The 14,526-nt window shown below is 44.3% G+C and overlaps 1 protein-coding gene across 1 annotated transcript in view; it reads right to left on the reverse strand.

The window, feature by feature from the left end:
* Nucleotides 1–11,684: 11,684 nt before the first annotated feature.
* LOC134341073 (small ubiquitin-related modifier 1-like) overlaps nt 11,685–14,526 on the reverse strand; it is a 31,436-nt gene continuing 28,594 nt past the window's right edge. The window contains exons 5-6 of the mRNA XM_063038820.1: nt 11,977–12,071; nt 11,685–11,733 (exon numbers count right to left, since the gene is read on the reverse strand). Coding sequence (XP_062894890.1) covers nt 11,685–11,733; nt 11,977–12,071 — 144 coding nt within the window. The remainder of the gene's footprint in view (nt 11,734–11,976; nt 12,072–14,526) is intronic.

Genomic DNA, 14,526 nt, shown 5'->3' on the forward strand with positions numbered 1-14,526 from the left:
TCTACTACATATGTTCTTGGGGCTTCTACTTCTTTTATTCCTTTCCATGATAATCTTTTTGAAATTTCATCCATGAATGTATTAGCATGGCTTTCCATTGTACTTCTTTTAGTGACCTTAACATTTTAATATGGCAACTTCTGAAGCAGGTGTATGACATCAATGAGTTCATGTACTAGTTGGCCATTCCTGATTACTTCCTGCCATAAGAAATACACTCTGTCTCCATAAGTCTCCAAAATCATGAAGTACTTCTAGAACATATCAAAAATTAGCATAGATTTTAGCTGATCTGCTCAATACCTATTTACAGGGTCGATTCAATGCTTTTAGTTCTGTCTTCTGGACATTAAGAGTCATGGAGTTGCCTGAGCACCCAATGTCCTTCAGCAGATTGCAGAGTGGTTGAGCAACAGTTGATGGATCTGCTACTAATTTGTCAATACACTGATTAGGAATGATTTAATTTAAACCCGTTGCGATTTCACTCCCTTGGTTTTTATTGCAATAAGCTGAGACATTATCCTTTTGATTCATATCTGTGACATATCTTACTGTCATCCTCACAAGTTGCTAGGGTTTGCTGCAGAGTCCATGTCATGTCCATCCTGTAATTCCACAGTATTCAAGTGGCATCATTGTCTCTGGGGGTGGTTTAATGTAGGGGTGTTTTCCAGAATGAAGCTTCACAATTAGCACCATTATCAGTATCACTAGCAGGAGTGCCCCCTTGAAGTGCCTATTCAGTTTCTCCATTTTTTTTTAGTTCACTTTGAAATGCCTCATCAACTTGATTACTTTGTGTTTTTATTTGCTTTGTTCAGTTAATGCAGATATTCTCTTTACACTTTTTACTGTCTCTAGCATGCTGTTTTTGGAGATTCCCACAGGTATCTCGTTAACTTCTTATTTTGTTCACACTTTCAATCAATCCAACTACATGGCTTTATCTTTAAATCAAGTCAAAGTCAAGGTACATTTATTATCAAAGTATACAACCCTGAGATCACTCTTCCCACTCGAAACAAAGAAAAACCATGGAAAAACCTGTTCAAAGAAAAACATCAAACCCCAACGCACAAAATACAAATTGCACAAACAACAAAGAAGACTGAAAAACACAATATAAAACATTAAACGACAAAATCATTGAAATAGTCTAGGCATGATCAGTTTAGTTCAGTTTCGTGTTGTGTTGTTTGTTGACTGCAGGCTGCAGCGCCAGTCTGCTATCCCAGTAGTCATTCCAGGTTTTTTCTCAGCACTTCTCTGGATTTCAGCCCAAAATATCAACTGTAATCTTTTCCATTTAACTTTTTTTGATGCCCTATCAGCTTGTGTACTGATTTGCACTTGACTCTACCAGCTTGTGTTTCTTTTTCAGAAATCCATTTTTTTAAAATAGCAAAGTGGCAGCTCCTCGTATTTAATTGCCATCTGATTATATGCCTGAAATAATTTTCTCTCAGACAATTTGGAACATAAGAGGAAGTTCACTTCGTGATTTTTTTCCAAGTCCTTAAACTTCTTAACTATGTACACTGACTACACCATTTGTTCAAGTATGTTGTAATCCAAGGTTCTTTCAGAGGTCAAGAAAGAGAAACAAAATTGTTGCGTACCGTACCACCCCACCAGCCTCTGGGTCCAACATATTATTCTCCATAACTTCCGCCTCCTCCAACCGGATCCCACCACTAAGCACATCTTTCCCTGCCCCCCAGCGCTCGTTTTCCACAGGGATTGCTCCCTACATGACTCCCTTGTCCATTCGTTCCCCCATCCCTCCCCACCGATCTCCCTCCTGGCACTTATCCGTGTAAGCGGAACAAGTGCTACACATGCCCTTACACTTCCTCCCTTACCACCATTCAGGGCCCCAGACAGTCCTTCCAGGTGAGGCGACACTTCACCTGTGAGTCGGCTGGGGTGATATACTGCGTCCGGTGCTCCCGATGTGGCCTTCTATATATTGGCGAGACCCGACGCAGACTGGGAGATCGTTTCGCTGAAAACCTACGCTCTGTCCGCCAGAGAAAGCAGGATCTCCCAGTGTCCACACATTTTAATTCCACATCCCATTCCCATTCTGACATGTCTATCCACGGCCTCCTCAACTGTCAAGATGAAGCCATACTCAGGTTGGAGAAACAACACCTTATATTCCATCTGGGTAGCCTCCAACCTGATGGCATGAACATTGACTTTTCTAACTTCGGTTAATGCCCCTCCTCCCCTTCATACCCCATCCCTTATTTATTTATTTATTATTCCTCTCCGCGCCCCCCCTTCCCTCTCTTTCTTTTCTCTCCCTCTGTCCCTCTCACTATAACTCCTTGCCTGTTCTCCTTCCTCTGGGCTCCCCTCCCCCCTTCTTTCTCCCTAGGCCTCCCGTCCCATGATCCTCTCCATTCTCCAGCCTTGTATCCCTTTTGCCAATCACCTGTCCAGCTCTTGGCTCCATCCCTCCCCCTCCTGTCTTCTCCTATCATTTCGGATCTCCCCCTCCCCCTCCCACTTTCAAATCTCTTACTATCTCTTCTTACAGTTAGTCCTGACGAAGGGTCTCGGCCCAAAACATTGACTGTACCTCTTTCAACAGATGCTGCCCGGCCTGCTGCGTTCCACCAGCATTTTATGTGTGTTGCTTCATAATTGTCTTATTTAGCTTTAATTGAACAAACAGGAATTGAAATAGACAGTAACAGCAGCTGAAACTAGTAGCAGAATGCTTAAAGACAAATAGACTAAGAACTAAGATTAACAAGGTGCTATGCAGCTCTTTTTATACTATAGAAGAGAAGAAAATTCCATTCAAATTTGTAAGTGAGAGTTAATCAATTCTATTCAAATAATGCAGTATGGAGAGAAGGTTCCAGAAGTATATCAATATAGCCACAAGAGGACACACAGAACTTGCATATATACCTGTTGTGACCACTAGGAAAAACAGTAAGCAGTTACTTATATATAAATAATTTTATAAAATACAAGCAGATATTTGTTAAACTGCAAAGAAAATACTAATTGAACAGTCTAATCTAATAAGAAAGTCACATCCAAGAGAAACTTGCACAGATAGAAAGGTATAATAAAGTTATTACTACATCAGACCTTCCCATTATGATAAGGGTGCTCTTGGAGACCTCCTAATAGAATGGGGAGACTGCAGCAAACCTTTAGCATGAAGTGAAAGTGGTACATTGCAGATAGGTAAGTAAGGGCACAGAAGGAGCAGCAATTACACAAAAGTGTAGCCACATGCCTGTGCATAGAAACTGTTAAACTCTGTACCAGTGACTCACTCTCCTATGATACAGTATGCCATACAAACAGATGTCTGAATCAGATAAAAGCCACACCTGGTTTAGAGAATGTCTATTTCCAAGGTATCACTCGTGTGAGCACCTCCGACAAAAATATTAAATATTCCCATTTCAGTCTGCAAAAACTGAGTACCACACTACATCTAAGGTCTGTACAGTCAGTAGCATCATTTTTAAGGCAATTTTAAAAATTTATCACTACTCAAAGTCAATGGAACTCAAATGACTCTGGTCACTGGCATGGTTCTGCTTTAAGACAGTGGAAGAGGGGATGCCATGGTGGTTTAAAACTTATCTAAGAAAGCGTGGCTTTTTGAGTCCAAATACCGACCATCTTGCTGGCAAATACAGATGCATATTCCTTTATCTGAAATTCTGAAATCCAAAAAGCTCCGAAAACCATTTTTTTTTCACCAGCAGCTGACATCACTCAGGTGTGACATGGCAGCACTAGCCGAGGCCACCAGACATCAGTTGCGTCTCAGTGCTTGTACTGGTTACACATGCATTTGCTGTTCGCTGATATTTTGTGTTCACTGTTGACTTTGTGTTTAATTTCACTGTGAAAATGTCAAAAAGAGCTGCAGATACCCCTATGGGTGACAATGAGAAAAAGAGAAGGAAGCATCTATCATTATCAATAACACAGAAAGTGGAGTTACTGCAGAAGCTTGATCGTGGTGTGTCTGTGCGGCGTCTTACTGAAGAAAATAGTGTCAGAACTACCACTGTACATGATTTAAATAAACAGAAAGACAAGTTACTGAAGTTTTATAGTGACAGTGATGTTCTACATTTATTCCAATAAGTCATTTACCATGTGTTTGATTCGGTTCGTTTGAAGCTGTATATCTTTATGTTTTATTGAATGTTTTTGTTGGGAGATAAATTTTTTTCTTGTCATTCTTCCCTAAACAATACAGCATAACAACTACTTACATAGCATTTACATTGTATTGGCTATTATAAGTAATCTAGCAATGATTTGGGAGGATGTGCATAAGTTTGGTGTGCCACTGGGTCCTAAAGCCCACTGCACTGAGCAGGTTAGATAAGGGTCTTGAGCGTACGTGGTTTTTGGTATCCGGGGGGGGTGGGGGGTGGGGGGAGGGGTCTGAAATCCAAAAATGCTGAATTCTGAAATGCAACTAGCCCCAAGGATTGTGGACCTGTATACAGTCTCTGGTAAATAAAACAAAAGATCTCAAAGCTAGATTGCTGTACCAGTGAGACATTAGGACCTACTTTGGTCTGTGTTTCATGGAATCTTGGATGACGCCCACCAATCTGGACTCAGCAATACAACCCAACAGCTTTATGATTCAGTACCAAGATAGGACAGCTGAGTCTTTCAAAGGCAGAGCAGGTGGAATACATACTATGATTAACCTTCATGGTTCACAAATGTAGGGGTTCTGTTCCGGTGCTGTTCACCCAACCTGGAATATCCTGCAATCAAACGCCATCCATTTTATTTGCCACAGGAGATTTCAGCAATCATTTTATCAGCAGTATACATTCCACCTTAGGCCAATATAAATCAGGATCTAAATGACTTAGTGGGGTAATAAGTAGGAATGTAATAGCTCATCCTGATGCCTTCACCATCATTCTGGGGGATTTTAACTAGGCCAGGTTGAAAAAGTCACTAAATAATTACCATCAACAATCACTTGTAGTACCAGATGAAACAACACACTGGATGACTGTTAAACCACCATCAAGAATGCCTACCATTGCATTCCATGCCCTCATTTTAGGTAGTCTGATCACCTGGCTGAACTTCTACTACCGAAGCACAGGCAGAGACTGGAGACTGCAGCACCAGTAGTGAGGACCAAGAAAGTATGGACAAGGGGAGCACAGGAGCGCCTACAGGACTGTTTCGAATTGGTAGACTGGACTGTATTCAGAGATTCATCTGAGTGCACCACTGTTGGCATCAAAACCTGTAAGGATGAATGTGTGCCTGCAGGAACTTGCTGTACATTCCCAAATCAAAAGCCTTAGATGAACCAGGAGGTTCATAGTCTGCTGACGGCTAGATCTTTGGCATTCAAGCCTGGTGATGCAAGTCTGTACAAGAAAACAAGGTGTGACTTGCGGAGGGCTATCTCAAGAACAAAGAAAAAATTCCTACTAAAATTGGAGGCGGAATCAGATGGACATCAACTCTGGCAGGGTTTTATAAGACATTGCTTCTCACAAAGTAAAATCTAACATCATGAATGGGTGTGATGCTTCACTCACAAATGAGCTCAATGCTTTTTAAGCTCGCTTTGAAAACAGAATAAAATTACAGCTATGAAGATCCCTTCTACACCCAGTGACCCAGTGACCATCGGAGGCCAATGTCAGAATGTCTTTCAAGAGAGTGATACTTCAGACAGTGACTGGCCCTAATGGAGTACCTGGTAGGATCTGAAAACCTGCCAATCCATCTCTCATTACTACATTTAAAAGTTCCCACCTGCTTCAAAAGGGCAACAATTATTCCAGTGCCCAAGAAGATCCAGTAACACTCACATATACACTGCTGAAGTGCTTTCAGAGGTTGGTTATGGCTAGAATCAACTCCTATCCCCCAAGTACCTGGACCCACTGCAATTTGCGTAACACCACAACAGGTCTCACTGGTTTTTACTTGAGTAATGCAAATAGCTATGTCATGATTCCATCTACTGACAACAGCTCAGCAATTAATACTATGATCCCTACAGTCCTGATCAAAAAGCTATAGAACCTCGGCCTCTGTACCTCCCTGTGCAACTGGATCTCCAACTTCCAAACCAGAATCAGAGACAACATCTCCACTTTGCTGACAATCAACCCTGGCACATCTTAGGATGTGAACTTAGCCCAGTGCTCTACTCTCGGCATACCTATGACTGTGTGGCTAATCACAGCTCGAATTCCACCTATGAACATGCTGACAATACAGCTATTGTTGGCAGAATTTCAGGTGAATACAAGTGGGGGTACTGGAGCAATATATAGTTGAGTGGCATCATGCCAGAACCTCGCATTCAGTGATAGTAATACCAAAGAACTGATTGTGGACATCAAAAAAGATTTGACACAGGAATACGCACCAGTCCTCATAGTGGGATTGGGAGTGGGCAATTTCAAGTTACTGGATGTCCATATCTGATGATCTAATCTGGATCCATCATATCGATTTAGTTTTTTTAGAAGGCATGACAGTGGCTATACTTCATTAGGAGTTAGAGGTGATTTGGCATGTCAACAAAGACACTCGCAAATTTCTACAGATGTACTGTAGCAAGCACTCCAACTGGCTGTTTCACAGCCTGGTATAAAAGGGGGTGAGGGTGGATAGAGTGCAACTGCACAGCATCAAAGTAAGCTGCAAATAGTTGTAAACTCAGTCAGCTCCATCATGGGTACTCTCCTCCATAATATCCAGGACGTCCTCAAGGAGGGATGCCTCAAAAATGTGGCATCCATCATTAAGGACCCCCATCACGGGCCAGCTGGTGGTGCAATGATATTGACACCGGACTCTGGAACGGAGGTTCTTGGGTTCGAACCCAGTTAGAGCCGCTCCCGAGCACGCTTTCCATCTATGCCAGGTTGAGTGCCGAGATCGCAACTCAACCTCATAAACTAAGGGGAAAATACTGAGAGATGTTGTGTGAGGAGTGGCATGCCACAATCTCTCTCTCGCTCCGCGCATTGTAAAGGCATGAAAAAGACGTCGTCCCGCCAACATCGCACACATACGCACACTCATGCACACACCAAAACAAAAGGACCTTCCCTCTTCTCATTTCTACCATCAGGAAGGAGACGCAGGAGCCTGAAAACACATTCAATGATTCAGGAACAGCTTCTTCCCTTATGCCTTATGGGCAATGGACCCATGAATACTATCTCACTTCTTTTTTAAGCAACACACATAAAAGTTGCTGGTGAACGCAGCAGGCCAGGCAGCATCTCTAGGAAGAGGTGCAGTTGACGTTTCAGGCCAAGACCCTTCGTCAGGACTAACTGAAGGAAGAGTGAGTAAGGGATTTGAAAGCTGGAGGGGGAGGGGGAGATCCAAAATGATAGGAGAAGACAGGAGGGGGAGGGATGGAGCCAAGAGCTGGACAGTTGATTGGCAAAGGGGATATGAGAGGATCATGGGACAGGAGGTCCGGGGAGAAAGGGGGGGGGGCCCAGAGGATGAGCGAGGGGTATATTCAGAGGGACAGAGGGAGAAAAAGGAGAGTCAGAGAAAGAATGTGTGTATAAAAATAAGTAACAGATGGGGTATGAGGGGGAGGTGGGGCATTAGCGGAAGTTAGAGAAGTCAATGTTCATGCCATCAGGTTGGAGGCTACCCAGACGGAATATAAGGTGTTGTTCCTCCAACCTGAGTGTGGCTTCATCTTTACAGTAGAGGAGGCCGTGGATAGACATGTCAGAATGGGAATGAAGCCACACTCAGGTTGAAGGAACAACACCTTATATTCCCTCTGGGTAGCCTCCAACCTGATGGCATGAACATTGACTTCTCTAACTTCCGCTAATGCCCCACCTCTCCCTCGTACCCCATTTGTTACTTATTTTTATACACACATTCTTTCTCTCACTCTCCTTTTTCTCCCTCTGAATATACCCCTTACCCATCCTCTGGGTCCTCCCCCCCACCCATCTTTCTTCCCGGATCTCCTGTCCCATGATCCTCTCATATCCCTTTTGCCAATCACCTGTCCAGCTCTTGGCTCCATCCCTCCCCCTCCTATCTTCTCCTATCATTTTGGATCTCCCCCTCCCCCTCCCACTTTCAACTCTCTTACTAACTCTTCCTTCAGTTAGTCCTGACGAAGGGTCTCGGCCTGAAACGTCGACTGCACCTCTTCCTAGAGATGCTGCCCGGCCTGCTGCATTCACCAGCAACTTTGATGTGTGTTACTTGAATTTCCAGCATTTGCAGAATTCCTGTTGTTCACTTCTTTTTTAATTCTGTTTTTGCACTACTTACTTAATTTTGCTATTTAATATATATACATACTGTAATTTACATTTTCTCTATTATTTTGTATTGCATTCTATTCCTGAGCAAAGAAAACGAATTTAACAATATATCCTGGTGATATTGAATCTGATTCTGAGACAGAAAGCCAATTTGCATGGGTAGAGACTCACAGAAACAGGAACAGTTCTGCAGCAACAGGGACAGAATGGTTCCAGCCAGCTAGCTGAACTGATATCAGTCACCCCATCATTGCAGTAGAAAACAGATCAGGTATAAAGTCTTTACACATAGATTCCTGGGCAGTGGCAAATGAAATGCTGTATAAATGACCAGGTACAAGAAAATGGACTAAGTAACCTCCTTCTCCCAAGGTTACTTCTTGACTAGAAGACCACAATCTGTGCTGATTGGTGATAACATATCCTTCTCACTGATGATCAACACTAGTGCACCTCAGGGGTGTGTGCTTAGCCCACTGCTCTACTCTCTATATACACATGACTGTGTGGCTAGGCACAGCTCAAATACCATCTATAAATTTGCTGACAATACAACCACTGTTGGTAGAATCTCAGATGGTGACAACAGGGCGTACAGGAGTGAGATGAGCCAACTGGTGGAGTGGTGTCACAGTAACAACCTGGCACTCAACGTTAGTAAGACGAAAGAGCTGATTGTGGACTTCAGGAAGGATAAGACGAAGGAACACATACCAATCCTTATAGTGGGATCAGAAGTGGAGAGAGTAGGCAGTTTCAATTTCCTGGATGTCAAGATCTCTGAGAATCCAACCTGGTCCCAATATATCGATGCAGTTATACAGAAGGCAAGACAGTAGCTATACTTCATTAGTGGTTTGAAAAGATTTGGCATGTCAACAAATGCACTCAAAATCTTCTGCAGTTGTTGTGGAGAACATTCTGACAGGCTGCATCACTGTCTGGTATGGAAGAGCTACTGCACAGGACCGAAAGAAGCTGCAGAGGGTTGTAAATCTAGTCAGCTCCACCCTGGGCACTAGCCTACAAAGTAACCAGGACATCTTTAGGGAGTGGTGTCTCAGAAAGGCAGCGTCCATTATTAAGGACCTCCAGCACCCAGGGCATGCCCTTTTCTCATTGTTGCCATCAGGTAGGAGGTACAGAAGCCTGAAGGCACAGAATCAGCAATTCAGGAACAACTTCTTCCCCTCTGCCATCCAATTCCTAAATGGACCTTGAACCTGTAAAAACTACCTTACTTTTTAAAAAAATATACAGTATTTCAGATTTTTGCACGATCTTTAATCTATTCAATGAAAATATACTGTAATTGATTTACTTGTTTATTATTATTTTTATTTAATTTATTTTTCTCTTTTCTATATTATGTATTCCATTGAACTGCTGTTGCTAAGTTAACAAGTTTCAAGTCACATGCCAGTGATAATAAACTTGATTCTGATTCTGAGCAACTACCAGCAGGTATGACTAAAGAAGTTGTCACTGTATAGGATATTTGTAAGCAAATTGAAAAAAGAGCTCTCCCTGAGAAGCTGACTTCCCATATTAAAAGGAAGGGGCTGTTCTAACCAGGGAATGGCAGATCAAGTACACTAGACCTTTCCCACAACAATAATACTTATTTATTATGGTAGATACCTATTCAGGTCTTCTAATGGTAATTTCTAGTACAAAAGATGACCAGATTTATACACTGAATCGATAGTAGAATTTAATTAGCTGCTGTGGGTTCCCCTAAGAAATTCAGTCATATAATGCATCTCATTAATCAAGACAAGCTATGAAAGACTGGGCTGCCACAAAGGGAGTACCCCCAACTTTGTTTATTGTCACCAACTCATGCTTTACAAGGGTGACTTACTATACTATCCAAAGCCTTGTATATCTAAAGGATCATTGATGACTAAAATGTTCAAGTGTACCCTAGGACTTGAAGGAGGAAACAGGTACTGAAGAGCTCCCACAATGGGAGGGAAAGTATGGACACAAATCCAATTCCCTGTTTTGCAAGACGAATATTGTAGCAAAGACAGCTAATAGTCGTTAGTGGAAACAAACAAGAGAAAATTTACAGATGCTGAAAATCCAAGCAACACACATAAAATGTTGGAGGAACTCAGCAGGTCAGGCAGCACCTATGGAAAAGAGTACAGTTCACATTTCGGGCTGAGATCCTTCATCATTACAAAGCAAAGACAAATTGGGTTGTTTAAAGTGGGTAAATTGACTAAGTGAAAATTACTTAAACTGATAAAAATAACTGCTTTGTTTTACTCTAGTGAAGTGAGAGTCCTGGAATTAATCTTACAATTAAACGGACCTTTCTCCATGCGGGGAAAACATACAACGATCTATTGTAGAAGGTGTCCTCCAGTGCAACAAGCCTCCCATGCATCTGTGACCTTTAACCATGGTTAATTGCAAAGCAGTCTATATTATTTGAAGTAGAAACACAGAAACATAAAAAACCTATGGCACAATACAGGCCCTTCGGCCCACAAAGCTGAGCCAAACATAATAGAACTACCTAGGCTTACCCATAGCCCTCTATTTTGCTAAGCTCCATGTACCCATCCAGGAGTCTCTTAAAAAACTCCATCGTATCTGCCTCCATCACTGTCGCCAGCAGCCCATTCCATGCAATCACCACTCTCTGCGTAAAGAACTCACACGTAAAAACTCTGACATCTCCTCCGTACCTACTTTCAAGCACCTTAAAACTATGCCCTCTCATGATAACCATTTCAGCCCTGGGAAATAGCCTTTGACTATCCACACGATCAATGCCTCTCATCATCTTGTGCACCTCTATCAGGTCACCTCTCATCCTCTGTCACTCCAAAGAGGAAAGGCCGAGTTCACTCAACCTATTCTCATAAGGCCGCTCCCTAATCCAGGCACCATCTTTGTAAATCTCCTCTGCACCCTTTCTACGGTTTCCACATCCTTCCTCTAGTGAGGCAACCCGATTTCAGCACAGTAGTCCAAGTGGGATCTGACCAGGGTCCCATATAGCTGCAACATTACCTCTCGGCTCTTAAACTCAATCCCATGATCGATGAAGGCCAATGCACCATATGCCTTCTTAACCAGAGTCAATCTGCGCAGCACATATATGTGCGCATGCGTCGGTCGTGCATGCAGCCTGTTACAGTTGCTCCGTAGTTTTCTTGCTTTTAAACTTTTTAACTTAGTTATTTGTTGTATTTTTTTTCTCACGGTAACACGTTAAAGCTGCACCCTCTCTAACATGCTGATGGAGAGAGTTTTACTTGTTTTTTTTAGCGCTGGAATTAGTTACATTCGGACACGTCTCGTTAGCGTGGCAGCAGGATGGCCGCATTGTGTATTCCAGGGACCAATTGATTGCGCTCATGCCTGCCGGTTTAGTGAACAGAGCAGTGGACATACCGGCTGAAATCTGGAGGAAAACACAAAGGATGCAGAGGGGGATCAAAAAGGTGAGGGAAGAGGACCGGGTCGAGACAACAGAGGCTTATGGAGAAGAGAAGTTATAAGCTGTGTCTCCCCTCTCTCATCATGGGAAATGTGAGATCACTGGGGAATAAAATGGACGAACTGACTGCGCTTGTCAGGGGTCAGGGAACATTTCGGGAGAGCAGTATCATGTGCTTCACTGAGACGTGGCTGCACAAGGACATACCCGATCAAAGCGTTTCCATAGAGAGCTTCCAGACCGTTTGAGCTGACCGGAATCGCACTGAGAGCGGTAAGCATAAAGGAGGGGGTCTGGTGGTTCTGGTAAATAACAGATGGTGCAATTCTGGGCAAATTACAATCAAGGAAAAGGTCTGTAGCCCAGATATTGAACTTTTTGCTGTTGGACTCCGGCCATATTATTTGCCAAGGGAAATCTCGCATGCAATTGTGGTTGTTGTGTACATCCCTCCCTCTGCCAACCCGACATCGGCGTCTACCATCATTTACACCGTCATAGCCAGATTACAAACCCAGCACCCGAGTGCCCTCATTACCATCTCGGGTGACTTCAACCAGGTTACCATGACTAGAACACTGCCCAACTTCACGCAGTATGTCAGCTGTACAACCAGAGGGGAGAGGACTATGGATTTGATGTACGCTAACGTTAAGGATGCATACAGCTCCTCTCCCCTCCCCCCACTGGGAAGGTCAGATCACAACCTGGTACATCTAAAACCCTGCTACGTGCCTCTGGTGAAGAGTAAACCTGCAACCTCGAGGACAGTGAGGAAATGGTTGGAGGAGGCTTATGAGGCGCTCCAGGGTTGTTTTGAGGTGACAGACTGGCAGGTACTCTGTGAGCGACATGGAGAGGATATTGATGGGCTCACAGAGTGCATCACTGGTTACATCAACTTCTGTGTGGACTGCAATCTTCCGACAAGAACTGTCCTTTGTTATTCAAATAACAAGCCATGGGTAACAAAGGACATTAAGGACATCCTGAATGCTAAAAAGAGGGTGTTTAGAGATGGAAATAGGGAGGAGCTGAGGGCAATACAGAGGGACCTGAAAGCCAGGATCAAGGAGGCTAAAGACAGGTACAGGAGGAAGCTTGAGTGGAAACTCCAGCAGAACAACATGAGAGAGGTCTGGAGGGGGATGAGGACCATCACTGGGTTCCGGCAACTTAACCTGTACTTTAACAGACTTGACATTGTGGCCCCTGCCCATCCGTCACATGAGCCATCTGTTGTCGGCCCCCAACCAACACATATTCCTTTCTCCCCTCCTACCCCTGCTCACAGTCCCCCACCCTGCTCTCATGACTATACCCCTTCCCCACATGAAACCACCACGGTGGGCTTCACAGCTGAAACGTCTCAACCCAAGCAAGGCTGCAGGACCGGATGGTGTCAGTACCAGGGTGCTCAAAGCCTGTGCCCCTCAGCTATGTGGAGTACTTCGCCATGTATTCAACCTGAGCCTGAGGCTCCGGAGGGTTCCTGTACCGTGGAAGACGTCCTGCCTCGTCCGTGTGCCGAAGACGCCGTGCCCCAGCGGCCTCAATGACTACAGACCAGTGGCATTGACCTCCCACATCATGAAGACCCTGGAGAGACTTGTTCTGGAGCTGCTCCGGTCTATGGTCAGGCCACACTTAGATCCCCTCCAGTTCGCCTACCAGCCCCGACTAGGAGTTGAGGATGCCATCGCCTACCTGCTGAACCGTGTCTACTCCCACCTGGACAAGCCAGCGAGCACTGTGAGGGTCATGTTTTTTGACTTCTCCAGTGCGTTCAACACCATCCGCCCTGCTCTGCTGGGGGAGAAGCTGATAGTGATGCAGGTGGATGCTTCCCTGGTATCATGGATTCTTGATTACCTGACTGAATGACCACAGTATGTGTGTTTGCAACACTGTTTCCGACAGAGTGATCAGCAGCACTGGGGCTCCACAGGGGACTGTCTTGTCTCCCTTTCTCTTCACCATTTACACCTCGAACTTCAACTACTGCACAGAGTCTTGTCATCTTCAAAAGTTTTCAGATGACTCTGCCATAGTTGGATGCATCAGCAAGGGAGATGAGGCTGAGTACAGGGCCACGGTGGGAAACTCTGTCACAAGGTGTGAGCAGAATTATCTACAGCTTAATGTGAAAAAGACTAAGGAGCTGGTGGTAGAGCTGAGGAGAGCTAAGGTACTGGTGACCCCTGTTTTCATCCAGGGGGTCAGTGTGGACATGGTGGAGGATTACAAATACCTGGGGGTACGAATTGACAATAAACTGTACTGGGCAAAGAACATTGAGGCTGTCTACAAGAAGGTACAAGAAGGGACAGAGCCGTCTCTATTTCCTGAGGAGACTGAGGTCCTTTAACATCTGTCAGACGATGGTGAGGATGTTCTATGAGTCTGTGGTGGCCAGTTCTATCATGTTTGCTGTTGTGTGCTGGGGCAGCAGGCTGAGGGTAGCAGACACCAACAGAATCAACAAACTCATTCGTAAGGCCAGTGATGTTGTGGGGATGGAACTGGACTCTCTCACGGTGGTGTCTGAAAAGAGGATGCTGTCTAAGTTGCATGCCATCTTGGACAATGTCTCCCATCCACTACATAATGTACTGGGTGGGCACAGGAGTACATTCAGCCAGAGACTCATTCCACCGAGATGCAACACAGAGCGTTATAGGAAGTCATTCCCGCCTGTGGCCATCAAACTTTACAACTCCTCCCTTGGAGGGTCAGACACCCTGAGCCAATAGGCTG

This window comes from Mobula hypostoma, chromosome Y, assembly GCF_963921235.1.
Source record: "Mobula hypostoma chromosome Y, sMobHyp1.1, whole genome shotgun sequence".
Classification (NCBI taxonomy): Eukaryota; Metazoa; Chordata; class Chondrichthyes; order Myliobatiformes; family Myliobatidae; genus Mobula; species Mobula hypostoma.